General features: G+C 40.4%; 1 protein-coding gene across 1 annotated transcript in view; it reads left to right on the top strand.

Annotated features, from left to right (window-relative positions):
• The window catches only part of PHLPP1 (PH domain and leucine rich repeat protein phosphatase 1), a 251,059-nt gene that overhangs the window by 205,151 nt on the left and 24,016 nt on the right, over positions 1-21,892 (top strand). Inside the window, exons 10-12 of the mRNA XM_065398984.1 lie at positions 2,873-3,028; positions 13,100-13,300; positions 14,532-14,694. Coding sequence (XP_065255056.1) covers positions 2,873-3,028; positions 13,100-13,300; positions 14,532-14,694 — 520 coding nt within the window. The remainder of the gene's footprint in view (positions 1-2,872; positions 3,029-13,099; positions 13,301-14,531; positions 14,695-21,892) is intronic.

Below are 21,892 nucleotides of genomic sequence, written 5' to 3'. Positions count from 1 at the left end.
ATCTTTTGTAAATAGCACCTTGAGACAACGGGAATTAGCTGGCACATGAGTGGAGGTCAGTTTGGAAATCAAAGTGAAAAGTGGGTTTTGCGGAGGAATTAGAGAGAGTGAACATGTGTGGCTCACAGGAAGAGGGTTGTCATTCCTGGCATAGGGAGCAGCATGGAAAAAGTCATGGTGAGCGTGGGAGAAGAGACACAAGCAGCCGCCATGTGGTGAGAAGAGTGGGTGAAGTGATGGCGGGTGAGGGGGCAGATCCATAAAAGTGAGGATAAGTTCAAACTTCATATGGAAAAAGAGCCATTGCAGCAACTCAAGGGTATGAGACATGGGGAAGGAAGATTTTTGGTGCTGTGTTGATTACATGGCAAAGAAGAGTTTTAGGGAAGCCAGAGAGGAGGTTATTTTAGTCCAGGTGAGAACTGTGGTGTGAACCGAGGACTTGGCATTAGAAATAGAAAGTAAAGGCAGAATTTAGAAATATAGGCTGAAAGGAATGAGAAGATGACTTGAACAACCTAGCAGGCTAACGTACATACTGTAAATTCTCTAGAAATACCTTGTTCACATCAACTGAAACTGCAACACTCATAAGAAAAACAAGTCCAGTTGCCTTTCAGTTGTATTTTACAACAGCAAAAACTATCAAGGCATACACAGGGCATCTTTGGAGATGACTGATTGGCTGAAATTAATGGCTCCAAGGCAAAATCAACATGCATCATCTTCCCATTAAATGCCAGGAAATGTCTTAAACCTCGATAGCTCTTCCTGATAGCATATGCTTAGGTGACTTAGTGATATTATACTTATTGATGGGCCCACCCCAAAACATTGGCTCTGAACATCCCTGAACTTCAGGCAAGTTTGGGTCTGGATTCAAGCTTTGATGCCCATTCCCAAATGTTTATCAACAAAATCCTCTGGCACTTAGGTAAAATACGTATTTGGAACATTCCTTTCTGCCCCCTTACTCCTTCCCGCCCTCAAAGGAAACCTGATTGATTTGTTTCCATATTGTACAGCAGTGCCAGGACATGCTAAGTGGATGAAGAGCTCACTGTTTGGAGAAAGTTTAATACTGTAAAAACAGGTGTTCATAATTTGAATAAAGAGAGACTAGTGATTTGCTGGGAGCCTGGGGGTTGCACCTAATTTGAATAAACTGCAGCAGATTGTAGTTGCACTTACCTTTTATAACTGAGATATAGTCCTCCAAGCTGTGGAGATTACACAGTCAAGATGGAGCAGAGTATTACAAAGAAATGTAGTGTCAATGTTCCCCCACCTCCCTAACATCCTGGGCTGCCCAGCTCCTTGGGTAATCAGGTAGCTCAAGGAGGAAGCCAAAAAATTCTGCTTCGGTTCTCCCAAAATTGATTATATTTCTTTTTAATTTAGCTTCCACAGAAAAATTTAAATTTTTGACATTCTATCCTGATTTGGGACAGAAACTATTTCCAGTTTTTTCCACATCCGCTACATTGTGTTTTGTTGGCCAGCTTTAGTTACTAGCTAAAACATTTTATGTGACAACATTGACCATGCCTACGAGAAACAAAAAATAGAAGGAAAATTTCATAATTTTTTCTCTTATAAGAGGCATTTTTGAACAAAATTGAGTTAAAGCAAAGGAAAACAAAACTACTAAAATAAATAGGTTCAACAATGTATTTCAGAGATACTTACCCCTATTGCTGAGTCGTCTTGGCTAGAGAAAGTGGTGACATTGATTTGTATCCATAATTACATAATGCAAGCCATCATCTTCCTGAACTGTTGATACGGGTGCTCACTTGTAGTGTCTGACTACATCTGTCAGGGGAAAAGCCAGCATACTTAACTGATTACTTCGGCACACTTGCCCCGTGACCTACAATGGCACTGCATGATAATAGTTGATGCATTGGGGGTGGGAGGGAAGGCAGGATTCTTTGCGAGTGAATGGGTCTCGTGTGAAGAGCGGGAGGAAGGTTTCCACTAATGCGGAGTAATATGTGAATCTTTGCTTGAAAGCAAGGTCAAAAAGGGGCACAGTCATCTTTTGATTAAACTATATAGTCACTGGAGCACAAGACAGGTGGCAGATGAAGAATAATCTTTTATTTTTTTCTTTTGATTTATTTTTTCCTGTTTAAAATCGGAACTTGATAAGTTTGTGTTATTGGGCTTTTTAGACCCAATATCTAAATTCCTTTAACAATTTTTGTAGGAACAATTAGTGGTTTTGACTTATAGTTTACCAAAACAAACCTTTTATCCACGCCCCCCGCCCAAAAAGAGGCAGGGAGGGGAACTTTGGGCCCTCCGCAGCTTGTAAAAGCTCAAGATAGAAAAGCGGATTAGATAAATTTCATTCCCTGTAGAACTGGAAAGGAGGCTTTATGTTAGTCTGATATTAACAAAAAGAAAAATGGAGGTGGGAGGGGAAGTACAGTGGATTATGAGTCAGCACATGAGTATAGTGCTGCTACTACTACTTTTCCAGGGTGGTTGGTGTTCTCTCACTTTTTTTAATCCTTCATTATCTGGAGAGATCCCACGGGTGCAGCTTTCTGAAGTCATTGTCGGTAATTACCCACTTCACTAGTGACACACTCTCTAGGAATAGCCTGTGGAGTGATCTGATAACCCTTCCTTGTCCCTTCCCCTCCTCCCCCAAATCTCTCAACACTCATCCGTTTTCTGAGAGGTTGGTGGGGTGTGGGAAGACATTGTAAGATCTCGTGTATTATTAAATCCACTCTTCTGCTAATCAGTTGTTTATGAACCACTTTTTGAAACAAGATTTGAATCCCCTATAAAGTAGTAGTTCTCAGTGTGTCCTTATCTAATTTAGATGTACTTATTTTTGACATTTATTTTTTTTAAGGTTGTTTTGCAATAGCAGTTTGCGTAAGCTGCTGGCAGGACATAACCAATTAGGAAGACTACCAGAGAGGTTTGAACGAACGCAACTAGAAGTCCTGGATGTGCAACACAACCAGCTCCTTGAGCTCCCATCGAACCTTCTTCTGAAAGCTGACAGGTAAATAAAAAAAAAAATCTATTTTTTACATGACGAACCCGTTTCATTTTATTTCTTAGTTGAAAGGGTAATCTGAGGGTCCCCTTAAATTGAAAGCTGTGAGCCTTCTGTGCTAAGAACAGATGTCCTGTCTAACCCGCTAAAACAGAAGTAATTTTTTTTTATTCTGGTTTTATGCTCTCATATGCCTTTTTTTTTTTTTTCCTGTCACTAAGCTCCCACAGTACCCCTACCTTTTGAAATCTACCTACAAAGTAACATGCGTGCCATTTTTTGCTATACATTCCCAGATACGTTAGCAGCAATTTCTAAATACAAATTTTAACCCAGAGTGTGGAAGCTTCTTTGTGAATCAAAAGCCAAAATGTATTAATTCCTTTCAAACAAAATAAAACCTGTCACATAAGATTGTCAAAATAACTGACAGTGGTTTCTTCTGTTCCTGCTTCTGAAATTTTCATGCCTTTGAGTGTTTGTCACTAATTTATTTGGTGACATCACTTGATTTCATTTTTCCCCCCCTTCTATTTCTGTACTGCAGCTTTACATGCCTTGGAGTCTTTGTAATTTTGTTTATGAATCTGAAGAGACAGACTTCAAAATGTACTTTAATTTGTGTATGGTCTGAAGGCACGAAGAAATATTTTTAAAACATATTTGTAGCATCTGAGTGAGGCAGATTTAGAGGCCTTTGATGGGACGACCTTGCTTAGCTTTTTATATTTCTTGTACCTTCATGCATCAACAATGGTCATAGGCTTACTGGTGACATCAATGCAGCATGTAATTTGACATACAAGACTGTTTAGTTGGGTTTTTTTAAACTATGACAACAGAATGCACAGCTACTGGCTCTCCTTGGCTGGGAAACTGAACTGTTAATCTCACTGTCATTATTTAGACAAGACCCATCACCAAAAGATTGGTAGTGAGCGAGTCAGAGGGATGCCCTTATTTTATGCTGTAAATCTTTTATGAAGGCAGTGTTATCTTCATTTTCAAGGGCTCATTGTGTGAGGGTTATAATGCTACAGGTTTGGTTAGAGAGGCAGTTTGCATATAAATTCCAAACTTCAGTAATTTGCTGTGGGAAAACTGTCCTTTAGACTAAAACTTGTAATGCCAAAAGGTTAATTTTCGTTAGGAAAGGTTTCTTCTGTTCAAGTTGCCCAAGAATAGAACTTCCTTCGTCATGGTTTTAAGGAATCTTTCAAATGTGCTTGTGCTGGGAGCTGAAATGGAGTTTTGATTTTAAAAGTTTGATTATTGCAGTATGCCCTCCATATTTAGCACTATGTACGTGCCAGGTTTGCTCCGTTTATTCCAATGTAGTTGTTCAATATTATGGTTGAAATTTTGCAGCCACCAAACACACAATTAAGTTAAGAAACATAACAATATGGCTACCAGGGCAACTGTAACTTATTGCAGTAAATTTAACAGCCTGTATAGTAAAGCAAAATATTACCTATATTTTGTGTGCAAAAAGGACAGATTTATACTTGCTGATGCAGGATGACAACTTTGAACTTCCTGTCTTTTGTACATCTAAAATCTCAACCATAACATTGCATGAACATAGAGCCTGATCCTGCAAACATGTTCATAAGTGCTCACAAGAATAGATCCATTTCGTAAAATAAATAAATACCCCCCCCTCCCCAAACAGGAATATACGTTTCTACTCAAGATTTTTTTAAAAGAAAGAAAATACTCTGTCAAGCCTGGAGAGCAAAAAAAGAAGAAATAAAAGTTTCCGAAAGCTACTCACATCTCTGAAAGGGGGGGAGTAGGGAAGTAATCCTTTTCTGAATTAGATTTACCATCTGTTAGTCTAGAATGCAGATTAATGCCATTTTGCGGCAAGATAGAGAAGCTGCAGGTGGAGATTGTACCATAATATGCACACCTTAAACTCAACTGCAAAAACATTAAGTATCATAACAACATTTGACAGAAATAAACAATCGGAAAATTCAGAATTTAAAGTAAAATGTATATGACAGATTCCAAATGTTCTCTTCCCTTGCGAGCTTACATCCCCTCACGGTTCTATATTTTCCCTCTGCTACCTAGACATCCCAATGCATTGTAAAGGAGCTCTCCTTTAGATACTAGTGATGTAAAGTATTGTTGCAGGAGATACACAGGCCTTGTCTACTTCAGCGTTTTTCTTAACACCTTCGCAGCTCCACTGTTGGTTGGATCATTTATGTAGACCTATCCTGGGTCTACGTTGTTACCATGTCATCTAACCCTACTCAGAAAAGATACAGATGAGACAATGGTAAAAATGACACTTTGGCTGGTCTATTAGTGCACACACCACTGCTGCAGCAGTGACCATTGTTGAGAAAAAGGCCAGTGTAGATTAGGCCTCAAAGTTGGAGTTCATTTTAAAAACATGAACTGAAAGAATTGTATGGCTGAAATTCACTCAAACTGCTCTGTAGAGCAGCATCACCCTGTGACCATGTAATTAAAGCACAGGAGTGAGTGCTAAAACAACTGGTTTCAAGTCCCAGCTCTGCCACAGTCTTTCTACAGCATATGATGTTGGGCAGATCATTATACCCCAGAGGCCCTTAATTTCCCCATCTATAAAATGAGACCTACATCCAGGAGTCTGTGGAGATGGATTTTGTTTGTATAGCACTTTGATATCCTCCAAGGGAAGATGATAGAAGAAGTGCTTCAGCTCATAGACCTCTCCATCTTCCTTGAACTCCAGATATCCTTGGATTTTAGTGGGTCTGAGGTGCCTTAATTTTAACACAGCGTTTGTTTTTAGCATCCACAACACCTGGTTGAAAAAACAAAAAAAAATCAGTGCATCAATGCATGTTGAAAAATCAGTGCATCAGTGAAAAACAATAAGATATTTACCAACTTCTGTCTGTGTTTTGCAGCAAACCTTTAATGGCATCCTCTTCAAACTCCTACAAAAATTAAAACAAAATTTGTATTCTCAATTGGCAAATAGAGCTTAGGAATGTGATGCACTAGTTTTCATTAAAATTAGTTTTCTATTTTTAAACTATTACAGTATCAGATTTGTGGAGAAACTTCCATTATGTCTATTAGACCATAAGCTCCTGAGGATTTGTCTATGAAACTAAGTTCACCTGACAGGACAGAAATTGCTTCTGAATATACTGGTGGTAGTATAGATCTTGATCGTGTTGGTAGGAATTTCCTTGGCTGAGTTGAGCACTACAGAGATCGGCAGATAGTCAAATCATGTCTCACTAGCAGATGCTTCTGTGAAAATGGAGAATTCCTAGGGATGTTAGGGTTGGTGGAAAAACTGCCAGAAAATGGGTCTAACCTTCATCTGTGCATCTGGGTTCTCATAACCCCAAGTTCCAAATGCTTCCTCATTTGTCGGTAGTGGCCAGATTCCTTTAGTCCTTTTATGTCTGTCTGATTTTTTTCTACAAATTTTCGGTCTGGTCACTGGTCAGCTTCAAGTTAAACTATAGATCCGCACAATGCAAAACATTTCAGTATATTAATATAATATGGGCAGATGCAAAAGCAATTAAGCACATCAGTTTTTGTAAATATAAACAATATCAGCTCAGTATAGCATAAAATGGCACCTATAGGTGTGGTAAGAAGGGGACTAAGAAAGATGGAGTCCAGCCACCAGGTTTCAGGGAGACTGATTTTTGCATGGGGAAATTAGGCAGTAGGAGTTGATGGTAGTAGTATAGTTGGAGCCTAAAACAGTCACTGGATCCAGTTAAAATTTGTAGTGTGGATCATATGTAGCAATGTCTCCTTGGACTTCCCATTGGTTTGAAATGTTCTATTTTGGGCAGCCGTCCCATGGCTCTGGAAACATACCAGCTAAGAATGCTTACAAACCTTATTGCCCCCTCGTTCTCCTCTTGTTGTGGGAGAGCTATGGCAAAGATTCCTTGAGGGGGCAATAAGGTTTGTAATCATTCTTAGCTGGTATGGTTCCAGAGCCATGGGACGGCTGCCCAAAATATTTCCTCTTGTCCTAGAAAGATCCATTTGTTCCTGAGGAGTGCATCCAACAAGGAAGGCCTTGGTTGCTGAGAGAGAGGTGGTCCCCAAGGTAGATCAATACCTTTTTAAACTAAGGCCACATTTTTAAATACAACTATGTCACGGAGCTTGGTTACAATTCAGTTCCATACACCTGCTTACAAACTTGGCTCCAAGACTTTCACTTGGTCATGTATTAAGTCTACTCTGTTCTGTGCTACAGATTGGAACTGTGATTAACTGTCTGGAGACAACTGAGTTGTAACCAGGTTCACTGATGATGTTTGACTTATTCTAGCATTCAGAATGGTGGGTGTCGTACTAACAGTAACGGTGTTATTTCACATGTGGGCTCTTAGTACTCTAGTACTAGGTAGAGTTTTTTCAGTGTTTCTACTTCTGAGTTAATAGCAGCAATCAAGCCTGTGTGAATTCACACATACATGAATATCTCTGTTAGGATGAGGGACAAAGGCTCCTGGCCAGACTTGGGGGTAAAAGATGCTTTTGGCAGCTGTTCTGTTGGAGTATGTAGCGTCAGTGGTGAGTCTAGGATCGTACAGCTGTATACTGTGACAGATGTTGAGGGTAGGGTGTCTATTGAGGATGATTGATATATGTGGGCTAGTTCTTCAGAATGTGTTCATCTTTCATGTCTGGTTTTAGCTTCATCCGGGTGCTGATCCCACACCAGGGCTGGGTAGCTGGAAAATATTTGATGTAAAAAAGATACTGCTAGCGCTTAATATATGCCACTTTCGTGCACCACTGAGTCACACCATAACACTCCCCATTACTTCCTGGTGCTGCGTATGCTCGTAATTCTTGTATCGGGAGGGGGAGCGGGGAATGACAAGTTGAATGATTGATACCCAAACCTTCTGCACATAATTTAACATAGTTTTATCTTCTTCCCCTCTCTTCCTATTTCATTACCTGAAGATGATCAACTGAAAAAGATACTCTGGAGACAGGAAGGCAGTTTCATTGGAGGATTAGGGAATAAGAGCATGAGGGACAGGAGAAGGGGAGGTAGGTAAGATGGCAAGAGCTAAGGAAGAAATTAGATGATCTGGATAGTGTACTTTTGGCGGTCCATTGGTAGGATGATTCAGAGGGGGATTGGGATGTACTTTCCCCACCCCTTTCTCAATTAGAACCGTCGTGCCAGAATTGGTCGGTTCTGCAAGATTGGTATCTATTTAGTATTTATTTTCCCTGATTTTCCCTTTTATGGAGCTTGTTTACATTTCACTTCTGTGCTGTAGATGGTATTAGATGTTCATATACTGAGAGCATTTTTTACAGATACTTAAAATGGTTTCCTTTTCTAACTTGTATCATCTGAGATCTTAATACTTGGGGTACATATTGGCCTGGATTCTTCTGATTTCCATTTAATTTTCTGCAGTTTTTTTGCAGCTATACCACCTCTGAATATGTCACTGTTTGCAAGCTAAACAGGATTGTTTTAATTTAAATTTCCTGTCTTTCTTATTGGATACAATCTTTTTTTACCTTGCCATTTTAAACAATTCCACAATATAGCTGTGCATTTCTAAACAGCTACCATGTTACGCTCCATTGGTAGCTGCATTGTGAAGTTTATAAAATGCTTCAGAATACTTTGGGGAGAAAGAGATACTATACAAATTTGAGGGTTCTTTTACCCAAGTTTATGTCTTGAATACAATACAGCTAGAAACCAATAGAAATATTTTGGAATCTCTTAATTATTTTTCCTAACTGAAGATTGTTGCCTCTCCTGTAGTAAGTAGATTTTTCAAGATGAAATCACTCTTTTAGTTCAAGTAGTTTAACACTTTATGTAAATTGCACACACGTTGAGAGATCTACTGCCGCGGAATTAGTGAAGTCCTACCCTGATTGTGTGTGTTCTCTGGGACAATTTTATATTTTGCCTAGGTGTGTGATTGAAAAAAAAATAAGTGACCCTTTATCAAGGGTATCAGCCTAATACCCTATAAAACTGAAGGTGACTTGTTCCAACCGGAGCTGAATATTTATTAACCCAGAGGAAACCTTGCACTTTGTCAAAGCTACAGAATTCCTGTGTCGCTGCCAGTGACTTACGTTTTCTTTTTATCTCTGTAACTGTTAATTCATATTTCCTGGCTATTGTATTCTGGTATGTATGAGGGTAGTGGAATCAAGTTCTTAAGTTGATGCTGTACTTTTTCATGTGCGTGTGGTGTGTGTGGGTGGGTGGAGTCTGAAGGAAAAACAATTAAGTTTGGACTAGGCTTTCATGCTTGACATTCTGGTTCCATCTGATAGTGATATGAGTGGGATATCTGCAGGCACATGGAACGTTTTTTGACTACAGGCACTGGAAAGATGGCAATGCTTGTATCTAAGTTAATTCCCAGCACTGTGGCCTCAGAGGGCATTGATGGAACATGAAACAAATGTAACGTGGTAGCTGGCAGTGCCAAACCCACCTGGAGGTTTGAGGATTAATTCTAAGGATTCAGGCTATGTCTGCACTGCCGCTTATGTCGTTCAGGGGTGTGAATAAGCCCCCCCACCGAGCGACATAAGTTACACCAACCTAAGCGCCAGTGTGGACAGCATGATGTTGGTGGGGAGAGTGTCTCCTGAAGACATAGCTACCACCTCTCACTGGGAGTGGATTGATTAAGTTGACTGGAAAGCTCTTTCCCATTGGCTGAGGGTGGCTATTCTAGAAAGCTTACAGCGGTGCAGCTGCGAGCTCTCTAGTGTAGCCATAGCCTCAGGATAGCCTTGACTAGGCCCAGTCAGTTAAATCAGCATGATGGAAATTTATCTGTGGACGCTTATCAACTTATTTTATGTACAACTAGTTTAGAGTTAATGTTGTTGTTTTACATTATTTCAAACCATTCGTTCATTAAACCCTCCCCTCTGAGAATATTGTCCTTTTATATATGGGTATGTGGCTGAGAATTGCTGGCAGAGCATTTTTATGAATCCTTCAGTGTCCCAAAAACCAGTATAAGGGCTTGTCTACACTTATATTTTATAGCGCTCTAACTTGCCTGCTCAGGGGGGTGAAAAATCACCCCCCTGAGTGCTGCAAGTCTGAGCACTTTAAAGCACTAGTGTAGACAGCCGCGCTCCCAGCTCTCAGAGCTAATCCCCTCTTGGAGGTGGATTACCAGGAGCGCTGGGAGAGCTCTCACAGCGCTCGCGCACGACCACACTCACTCTTCAAAGCGCTGCTGCGGCAGCGTTCCCGCGGCAGCACTTTGAAGTTTCCAGTGTAGACATACCCTCAGTTTGGAATGACATCTTCTAAAGAGGAATGTTAATGAGCAGTGGTGATCTAAGTTATAGATGGGGGGGGGGGGGGGGGAGAAGGGGAATGAAAAACATAGGATCTGATATCCTAACCACTAACGTGGAAACTGTAACTATGTGCACTCAAGTTTAAAAAACAAACAAACACCCAACCTGTTATACAAAGGAAAGGAGGATAGAACAAATGAGCGTAGATTTGAGGATCCCAATCTTGAGCGGTATGGAAAGACTGTGCCAGCATTCTGCTTGGCATAGAGGAGCCCAGGCTGTGGAATCTCTAAACAGTGGGAAGGGCAGTGTAAATTTTAAAATATCAGAATTTTCCACAGAACAGAAATTCCAGTTTCGACCAGCTCTACTGCCTTAGAATTGCTGCGTGCAAATAGCTTAACCCCTCTGCTTTAGGGTTTCTGCATAGTTACTGTGTGTTTGGATTCATGCAGTAATAGACACACCTTTGCAACGGGGGCACTTAGAGCCTTGCATATTACAAGAAATGAAGTAAAATAGCAGGTTATCCCTTTGCTTCCACACCTTTAAGCCAGCAGAACTTGGTCCCCAAGAAAGCACTACTTCTCTCCACAGCACAAGTCAAATCCCCATGAAACCCCACTCTCTGCTGCAGGCCCTGCAAATGTGTGTGCCTGGCATTGTGCTCTGAAAGTCACCAGAACAGTTTTGGACCAGGTGGAGGGCTGAGACCCCCTTCCGCAAGAAAGCTGTACTGCCAGACCTCTCTTCCAAGGGGATCAAGCTTCAGTAGCTCTACTGATTGCAACTGTAGTAGCGCAGCACAGGAAGTAGGTAGTTGCTCAGTGGTAAGGGCCTAAACCATTTTCAAAACCGACCATTCAGTAATGGTGGTTGCAGGAATGTTTAGGCTTTGTAAATGTTGTTAAATCACTAACAGCACCTTTAATTTGAGAATTTATTTGATCATACCTGATAAAATACTGTATAGGGGAGAAAAGAGAAGACTAAAAGAATGCTGTTGCCAACGTAAGTTATTACAGTAACCTCTCATATATTTTAGCATTAGGTGTGCATTCTTGTGATTTAGTAAAGTAATTTGTTTGGTTCAGTATGCTTATGCTTTGTAATCCATTTTTGAACAGACAATGTATTTTTGTTTGCTAAAGGATGAAGTCGAGGGGTGGGGGGGATTTGTTTAAAAAAAAAAAAATCTTGCAATTGCAATCTTTTCCCATCAAGTCATACAGCTCCTGTGAATAACAAATGAGACTGTTGATTTAAGCTGCGTTTTTCTGCATTAGTGGACTCCTTTGAAATCTGTGTAAACTAGTTAACCTAGTTTCAGTTCTTCAGAGCTCCTGGAGTTTTTTGTTTTAATGGAAAGAATTTTTAATCCCTCAGCATTCTGTGTGACTTTTCTATAGTGTGTAAACCCTTATTTTCTGTGGACAAGGTTCAACAGGTTGCAGCTGTGAATTCTCTTGGAAATCCGTTTCATTCATTAATAAACCTTAACGTTTGGTGTGAATCCTCATGTAGTTGGATGACTAGAGAAAGATTTATCAATATTTCATACCTTCCTCATGAAATAAATCAGGCAGTATTGCTTCTTCCATCAGACACACATACTTTATATTTTTAATTTGTGTTCTGTTCCCTTGTTTTATGGGTACTGACCTGCTTTCTTGTCTACCAAATTAACATAGTTGATCTTCTGTTTCTTGAAAATAACTTCGACTGTTGCAACTGTCATTTTTCATTAGTTGATGAGAACAGTGCAGTTTGATCTCAAGAGACTGGATGCTGTATATTTGCGCGCGTGCACACACACACACACACACACCCTCATTATTCAGCAAAGTGTGTTCCTGAAGGCAGTCTCTTTGCAAAGTAAATAGTGGGATAAAAGTTCTTCCATTTCTCTTGTAAAATATATGTGGCATTAAGATATTTTTCAAATAAGAATTATATCTATTTGCCAGCTATCCCTTGAGACTACTGTATGTATCAATCTAGCACTAAAATTATTTAAACAAATGAGTTCCTTGTCTACAGATCTATATAGGTAAAGCACAGGCAGTGCAACCTTCTCCACACCAGTGTCAATTGTATCTCATCCCAGGGCTGCAAAAGCTTTTTTGAGGTAGGCAGAAGGACTCAGTTTTCCTGCTTATTCAGTCCTTGGCCTCTCATCTAGGACTGCAGAAATAATTAAGAATGCCAACTACTTGGCTATGAGCATTGAGGGGAGAGGCGTCCTGGTCTGGGGATAAGATGTACCCATCAAGAACTAGACACATAGGCCACCAAACAAATGTATAATAGTAACCACTTCTTGTCACTATTAGTATCTGTCAGATTTTAAACAATGATGTAGAAGTGAAAAGTTTTAACTCCTAAGCCACCCAGCCCTTATTGCCTGGTACATCTTTACTATTTACCTTGCATGTTTGTGTAACCAACTTTCCCATGCTGTAAATAGATGTTCCATAATGCGTTTCATACTGTACATTAGAAATGCCATCTATGGTCCAGTGAGTACTAGAAAATGCTTTTTTATCCATGCCACCTCCAAGAGCGCAAAGTCTCTCACTACTTAATTTAACAATTTAAATGGAAATTTACTTTACGTGTATAAAACTAAACTGTCTTCTGACCACTTCCTGCAATTTTCTGCTTCTGAATGTAACATTCTGTAAATCTCTGGTGGTGGTGTTTATAAATTAAGAAAGATGAACAATACAGTAACTCAACTACATGTACAATCTTGTTTTGCAGCTTGAGAAATTTGAACGCCTCTGCCAACAAACTAGAAACACTTCCTCCAGCTACCCTTTCTGAAGAGACCAACAGCATCTTACAGGAACTTTATTTGACCAATAACAACCTCACAGATAAATGTGTGCCCTTGTTAACGGGCCATCCACACCTGAAGATCCTGCATATGGCCTACAATCGGTTACAGAGCTTTCCTGCGAGGTAAGTAACTTCTTAGTGCTGCTTGTCTCTTTATTAGAAAGCAGTCTTAAGTGGAAAATGCGGAGTATATTTTCATAGCAAGTTCACAAATTGGAGTGTTGCATTTGTTTTTTAAGCGCATGAACGCGTTGCCTGTACAATGGTGGGTTTGTCCATTGCCACTTGAATGTGTGTAACTACATGCTCTCATGTTGTACGCAGGAACGAATGCACTTTGTATGTTAATTTGTGAATTTATCTCTGGAGATTGTGTGCTATTCTCAACTAAGGAAAATCAGTGCACTCTCCTATCGCAGCCACGTTATGGAAATCCGGAAGCTGTTTCCACATAGTTAGCATAACTTGGTCGCTTTCCACACATATACCGAGGCCTTATCTACATGGCAAAATTGACCACAATAGTTATTCCAATATAGCACATCATGTGGATGCTTATTTTGGAATAAGAGTGCCTTTTTCCAGATTAGAGTAATGCATTTTCGAAGTGGATTAAACTAAAACAGAAGAAGAGACACTGATTGTAGAATTAGTGTCCGCTATTCTGGATTATCTATTGCGCTTAAATTCACACCCTACTTTGATCCAGAATGTCTCTTAAGTGTGGACAAGCCAAGTGTAAGACTGGGGGTGCCACCAGATTCCAGAAGGTATATCATATCTGTCCTGATACGACATTTCGCACAGCCAGGCTACTGACACTGGTGCCCCATCTCACCCCTTCCTTCAAATTCTTTCCTTCCTCCCATCGGTACGAGGGCACTACATGCCACTCCTCCCTATCCTCCCTAGCACACTGCTTTCAGGGAGTAACACATGGGGGTGGGGGGGGAGAGCGAGAACACGTTGCTCTGCAGAAAGCAACAGAATGAGGGGAACTCAGCAAGCATTCTGCGAGAGGGAATGGAAGCAGGATGCCAGGGGAAAGGTAAGGAAAGAGCATAGAGTAGGAAAAGAAAAAACAATATTAAAAGAGAAAAATATGAACAAAAAATAGAAATAAACACCAAGAATTTTTAAATTAAGAAATTAACGACACAAAATAGAACAATTGAGGCCTTGTGATGTAACCTTGCTGACATGACATGATAGGAAAGATGGCAGACACTGATCTCTTACAACAGTATGGGCCTACAATTAAAAAAAAAAAAAAAAAAACACTGCTAAGCTTAAAATTTAAAAATAAGAGTACATATAAAAAAAATTCCTTAATCTCCCTTCTTTCTTTTCATAGTAAAATGGCCAAGCTTGAGGAGTTGGAAGAAATTGATATTAGTGGGAACAAATTGAAAGCCATTCCAACAACCATTATGAACTGTAGACGTATGCATACTGTGATTGCTCACTCCAACTGCATTGAAGTCTTCCCAGAAGTCATGCAACTTGTTGAAATAAAGGTATGGAATGGATGTGTTTAAAAAAAAAAAAAAAAAACCAAACAAACAAACAAAAACACAAGTTTTGAAAGGATTCTAGATGCTAGAAATAGTGTGAATAAAATGCTTCAAGAATGAGACCCTCATCTACACAGTCCATAGTACAGTGTGTTTGTAACCAGGCTGTGTTGTGTCCTTAGAAGTTTGTCACAGCACACATGTACTAGTCGTGTATGTGAATCCCAAATCCATCATGCTGCCTAACTCCTACAGAGTTTTACATTCTGTTGAAATCTGGGCAACTGTTACTGTCTTGGAGGACACCGTGCCAGAGGACATGAGGAATTCACTTTGGAATGGGCTGCTCCACAGGGCAAGGAAGGAAGGACCTGCTAACCAGGCACTTTTAGCAGGTCCTGTCTTCTCTGCAAAATAAGTATTAATTGTCTTCCTGTAACCAGGTTGTATGTGTCATGAGTCAGTACTTGTAAGCATGACTGCTAACCATGTATGGAAATGAAGAATAATATTTAGAGCCAGCCATATCACTAACTGGTTTAAAAATACCTTTAAAAGCAATAGAGCAGGCAAGTCCTAAGGGGTAGTGATTGTATTCCAGAAGAGGAAAGATCTGGCAAATTATTTTGCAATCAACAGTCTCAGTAATATTTTGAAAATTACAGCTCAAGAACACACAGCTTTTTAAAATGTTTGTTTTGCTTAAAAAGTAATACAAACCTGAGTTTTCCTTAAGAGATTCTATCTTTGGAGGAATGCAACAATTGAACGTGTTCAGGAAACTCTTGCTTGCCTCGTATAAACGAAAATTTTGTCTTTTTTCCAGGCCATAACACAGAACTCTTAACAGGTCATGTGCTAATTATCCAAGTAGAAAACATTTAAGGTATAATACTAGGGCTCTCAATCACAGTTAACTCAAGTGGTTAACTCAAAACAAATTAATTTGATTTAAAAAAATCATGATTAATATCCGTTTTAATTGCACTGTTAGTTAATAGAATGCCAGTTGAAATTTATTATAAATATTTTTGGATATTTTTCTACATTTTCAAATATATTGATTTCAATTATAACACAATACAAAGTGTACAGTGCTCTCTCTATTGTTTTGATTGTAAATAATTGCACTGTAAAAATAGAGTATTTTTCAATTCACCTCATACAAATACTGTAGAGTAAGCTCTTTATCATGAAAGTGCAACATACAAATGTAGATTTTTGTTTGTTTTGTTACATAACTCACTCAAAAACAAAACAATGTAAAACTTCAGAGCCTACAAGTCCACTCGGTCCTACTTCTTGTTCAGCCAATCACTAAGCCATACAAGTTTGTTTACATTTATGATGTAATGCTGCCCTCTTCTTATTTGATGTCACCTGAAAGTGAGAACAGGCATTCATGTTGCACTTTTGTAGCCAGCATTGCAAGGTAAATAAGTTTTACATTGTTTTATATTTGAGTGCAGTTGTGTGTGTGTGTGTGTGTGTGTATTTAAAAAAAAAATTACATATAAGTTGTATTTTCACAATAGAGATTGCACTACAGTACTTAGGTGAATTGAAAAATACGATTTCTTTTGTTTTTTTTATAGTGCAAATATTTGTAATAAAAATAATATAAAATGCGCACCATACACTTTGTATTCTGTGTTGTAATTGAAATCAATACATTTGGAAATATAGAAAACATCCAAAAATGTTTAAATAAATGGTATTCTATTAACAGTGCAATTAAAACAGCAATTAATAGTGATTAATTTTTTTAATTGTTTGACAGCCCTATATAATACACAAATACCATCATAACACAGAGCCGGTTAACTGTATTTATCTTGAGACGTAAACAAAGTTGAGAGCAGGTTACGGTTACTGGACCAAAATGCTTACTATACTACTTCAACAGTGTTTGTGTGTGTGGTTTTTTTTGTTGTTGTTGTTTTTTTGGGGGGGTTGGGGGGAAGGAGGGCTTGTGGAATATATAGTTCTGAGAACAGTCTGTATTTTTCAGTAAATCTGGTCACTCGAAACATAGTTACTAAGCTGCTGCTTGAGAATGAGCACATCTAAGGATGAGCTGCTTAGGCTGATTTTAGCCAGGATATGTAAAACAAAGTTGTGGATTTGGGATACTCCTCCCTCTTTGGAACAATAGCCAGAGGAAATTGAACGCCATTTAAAATTGATCTTTTAATTAAAGGAAGGGTTGGGGTGGAGGGGGGCAGACTTTCCGTGGGAAACATTTTTGACAAAAACTATACACTTTTGTGCTTTTTAAAAAAAGAATAATGTAAACATGCTGATGGGAAGCAAACAGCTTTTCTTGTGTTTCCGCTCATACTCCGCAAAAGCAGAAAGCCCTATGGAATAGTCAGTCTTCAAAATGCAGCTATTCTTTTGTAGCATCCTAAGAGAAAACAGGTTAGCAAGAAAAGAGGGAAAGGATTTGTTTTTCATGTTGTCAGGAGTTGCTTAGGCCTCATATTAAAATAGACAAGAAAGCCATTCTTGTATGAAAATTGTCCTCTCAGTTTCAGAAACACTTTATTAGAATATACAACAAAAGATAGGAGGAAATACTGCTCTGGGGCTTTTTCCTTAATGTACAGAAATACCCAGTTAGTACTTAGTCTGTTTTACCCAGGTATAAAGAACTTGGTCTCAGTCCAGTTCCCAGTAAATGGGTGTTCACATAACTACCAACCTAGCTAGCACTCTGAACAGAGAAGCTCTAGACTTGGCAAGTTTGGAGGCCAAAGTGCCCATAACAAATTTTCTGGACCTTAAAAGATGAACCTCAATTCTCATGGGGAGGAACTATCTGTTTGGAGCTTGAACTGCTGCTGATTGCTTTATCTGTTCCTTGGTTATATAGGAAATTCAATCTTCAAGGCTGTCAATAATTCAGCACCTTTGAAAAGTACCTAACTAAAGGGTATGTCTTCACTACCAACGTTAAAGCGCTTTAACGTGGCTGTGTAGTCGCAGCACTAGTGCTGGGAGAGAGCTTTCCCAGCGCTGTAAAAACACCCCCACGAGGGGAGATCTCCCAGCTCTGGTGCACTGTCTACACTGCCACTTTACAGCCCTGAAACTTGCATTGCTCAGGGGGGTGTTTTTTCACCCCCCTGAGCGAGGAAGTTTCAGCACTGTAAAGTACCAGTGTAGACAAGGCCTAAAGTTTATAACTTGTCTGAGGGCTTGTTTTGTTTCATCTAATCCCTAAATCTTTATATAAAGTCTCATTGTATGAGAGGCACAGTGTGAGTATCCATATACTGTGATGAATAGTGTGCATGTGTACCCCATGCTATAGCAGTAATTGTTTAAGCTACAAGAATGAAATAATGGTGGTGGCATTAAAATAACTTTTAAATATATCACATAACTATGTATGGCCTGAGGTAAAAGTAATTGGAGTCTGTTTTCATGTTTAATTCTTCATCTTTTTGGGATGGTTAGATCTTGAATTTCAAATATCATGAAACGTGTGGGTTTTGTGCTTTGTGATGTACAAGTTGCAGAGGAAAGGTAATGTAGATAATGGAAACCATGTTCACTTATGCTTCAACTTCTGGACTTATGAATTAAAAATATTCAACGGGGGCCTTGAGAGCACAGCAGAGACAGGCTCCCTGTTCCAGGGCCTGGCCCCCAGTAGCCATTATAGGGAAAGTCTGGCTTTGGCCTTGTAGCCTTGGGCTGGAGGGAGCAGTCTCAGTTGCTTTGTAGGGCCGGTGCATGTGCTGTCTGGTCAGCAACAGGAGCTTTGAGGGGATCGAGCATGCTTAGTGAGGATGGAATCTCTGGAGATTTTAGAAGCTAAAATCAAAATTCTCTACTGAGTATGTGTGAACTATTTTTCAGAGGCTTATAAATTGGCCACAATTGGGTGAATTTTCACAAGGATGGCAAAAGAGAGGTCACTGATGCACAATTTGATTTAAAGGCCTGTGTGGACAATTGTAAATTGATTTAAACTTAGCTTATCAATTTTTTTTTTAAGCAAATCATTTTAGGAAAGTTGACACACAAGTTTGCATTGATTGAATTAAATGAATTTGAATCACACCTTTAGTTGAATTGGTTGTTGGGTTTAGTGCGCAGGAGCTGGGCGGTGTTGGTGGCCTGTGATATACACACGGTAAGACTAGATGATCTAGCCTTAAACTCTTACTCTGACAGTGCAAGTTTTGTGTGCAGATCAGCCCTCAGCAGGGTGTCACTTAGCTGATCAAGAGCATTATCTCTAGCAGGACACAGGAAAGTATGTACCTTGATTAGCAGAGACTGAGTACAGTGCACTTCATAAAACCACCCAAACAAAATGAGTTTTCAACTTTTGCTAATTTTTTCTCCTTTAAATTATGGCAATAGTAGTCCTACATGTAGATGGAGCAGGGGCAGGCAAATTTTTTTGGCCTGAGGGCCGCATCGGGTTTCCAAAATTGTATGGAGGGCCGGTTAGCAGAAGCTGTGCTGCCCCAAACAGCCAGGCATGGCCCGGCCCCGCCCCCATCCAACCCCTCCTGCTTCTCACTCCCTGATGGCCCCACCGAAACCCCTGCCCCATCCACCCCCCCATTCCCTGTCCCCTGACAGCCCCCAGAACCCAAGCCCCTGACTGCCCCCCAACACTCCCTCCAACACCTCTTCTCATTCCTGACTGCCGCCCCCCCCCCCAACCGGACCTCTGCCTCATCCAACTACCCCTTCTCCCTGTCCCCTGACTGCCCCTGGAACCCCCGCCCCTGACTGCCCCCCATCCAACTCCTCCTCTCATTCCTGACTCTCTCTCCCCCACCCCGGGACCCCTACCCCATCTAACCACCCCGTCTTCCTGACTGCTCCCAGAACCCCTGCCCCTGACTGCCCCCACCACTGTATCCAACCCCCCTCTCATTCCTGACTGCCTGCCCCCATTCAACCTCACTGTTCCCTGCCCTCTGACCACCCCGATCCCTATCCACACCCCCGCCCCCTAACCACCACCCTGAACTCCCCTGCCCTCTATCCATCTCCACCCGCTCCCCACCCCCTTACCGCGCTCCCTGGAGCAGCCACGCCACCGCGTAGCACAGAGCACCGGGTCAGGCCGGGCTCTGCAGCTGCGCTGCCCCAGGAATTCACAGCCCTGCCGCGCAGCGCATTGCGCTGCCGGCGGAGCGAGCTGAGGGGGAACAGCAGGGGAGGGGCCAGGGGCTAGCCTCCCGGGGCAGGAGCTCAGGGCTGGGCAGGAGGGTCCCGCAGGCCGTAGTTTGCCCACCTCTGAGATAGAGAATGGGTGCTGAATGATGTCTCCAGCAACACGAGTCATGGTGATCCCCATCTCTAGGGTCTATGTTGCCTGTATGTAACTAATGGGAATTTCTATGTGTTATTTTACGCTTTAGAAAATTTATATCTGAGCAGAATTTATTTTTTTCCTATCTGCCTTGAATTTTGTAAGCTTGAAAAACAATTTTTATAAAAAGAGTAATTTCCTTGCAACATGGCTCTGCTTTCTGGGTCAAACCAACTGGGATATATGTTCTTGCATACTTAAGCAAAGTTCAGCAGTACTGTCTCACCCTTTTGACTGGGTCCAGGTTTACCCTGCTGGGTTCACAGTGTATATTCTAGGTTGAGAGTATCTAACTCTTCTGCTGTAATTACAGGGTGTCTTTCCAGAAATAACTGTTTTGGTTGAATCACTTTATTATACGGTTGCTGTTGGAACACTTGACAATTGTGAAGTTTTCTCCTTGTCTCACTCTCTTGGTCTTTATAGAGATATTCCAGAGTATCAGTGAAGATCTGTTACAAGTAGTACATTTTTGAAGAAGAGAATCTTAACTTTGATAGCTGTTCTCTGAGTTATAATAGCTCTCCCTCACTAAAAAGTCATCTTCAGCCACAATTAGGGATACTGTAATGTGCCCATGAGCTGCAGACAAGACGTGACTCCTAGTAATAGCGCTGTCAAGACTGCTGGGTAACCGGCTGTGGCTGGAACAGGAGCAGTCTGTCAGAACTACCAGGTTCGTGGATGACTTGTGCTCTGAACACTCATCGCTCATACTTTGGAACAAATATATTTAAGATTCATCCTTCTTTGCCTCCCCACTTTGCCCAAACTGAATTTGGAGGGCAGGGAGGTATCTGCCTGATCGAGTGGAAATCTATATACATTTGAGTAATCTTGGTGCTGTACAAGCCGAGTTGATACTTCTTGCATTAAAATGACACATCAGGCAGTCCAAATCTGTGATATGATCGGAATTAGAAACTTGTTCTTTCCTGTTTGTATATGGAGTAGAGCGAGAGCTAGATTTAACTGAAGAAACACCTTGTTATCCTTTGGGATAAGGCTGCAGAGAATTTTTAAAATCATCCTAGCGTGGCAACAAAAGTTATGCCTGCTGGTGCCAAAGGATTAGAGTTGCTGCAACAAGGCATTGCTGTGTTTATAGGTGCTAGGAGTGTCCGAGAGCACTACAACCAGCTAAATCAAAGTTATGCAATAGCCTTCAGACAGTCCTGTGACTTCATAGTTTTGGTTTTGTTTTCTATTAAATCTTGAAAGGAGCATGGAATAAAAGGGCAGTGCATTGACATGGCCTTGAAAAGCCAGAGGGGTAATAAGTAGGGTTTAGGGCTGTCAAGCGATTAAAAAAATTAATCGCGCTGTTAAACAATAATAGAATACCATTTATTTAAATATTTGTGGATGTTTTCTACATTTTCAAATGTATTCATTTCAGTTACAACAGAAAAAACAAATGTACAGTGCTCACTTTATATTTATTTTGTATTACAAACATTTGCACTGTAAAAAAAAAACAAAAGAAATAGTATTTTTCAATTCCCCCTTTACGAGTACTTTAGTGCAATCTCTTTATCATGAAAGTTGAACTTACAAATGTGGAATTATGTACAAAAACCACTACATTCAGAAATAAAACAATGTAAAATTTTAGAGCCTGCAAGTCCACTCAGTCCTACTTCTTGTTCAGCCAATTGCTCAGACAAACAAGTTTGTTTACATTTGCAGGAGATAATGCTGCCGCTTCTTGTTTACAACGTCACCTGAAAGTGAGAACAGGCATTCGCATGGCACTGTCATAGCCGACGTCGGAAGATATTTACGTGCCAAATGCGCTAAAGATTCATACGTCCCTTCATGCTTCAACCACCATTCCAGAGGACATGCATCCATGCT

This window comes from Emys orbicularis, chromosome 2 (assembly GCF_028017835.1).
Source record: "Emys orbicularis isolate rEmyOrb1 chromosome 2, rEmyOrb1.hap1, whole genome shotgun sequence".
Classification (NCBI taxonomy): Eukaryota; Metazoa; Chordata; order Testudines; family Emydidae; genus Emys; species Emys orbicularis.
Note: the sequence above shows the minus strand (reverse complement) of the source record. Positions and strands in the feature narration are given on the sequence as shown.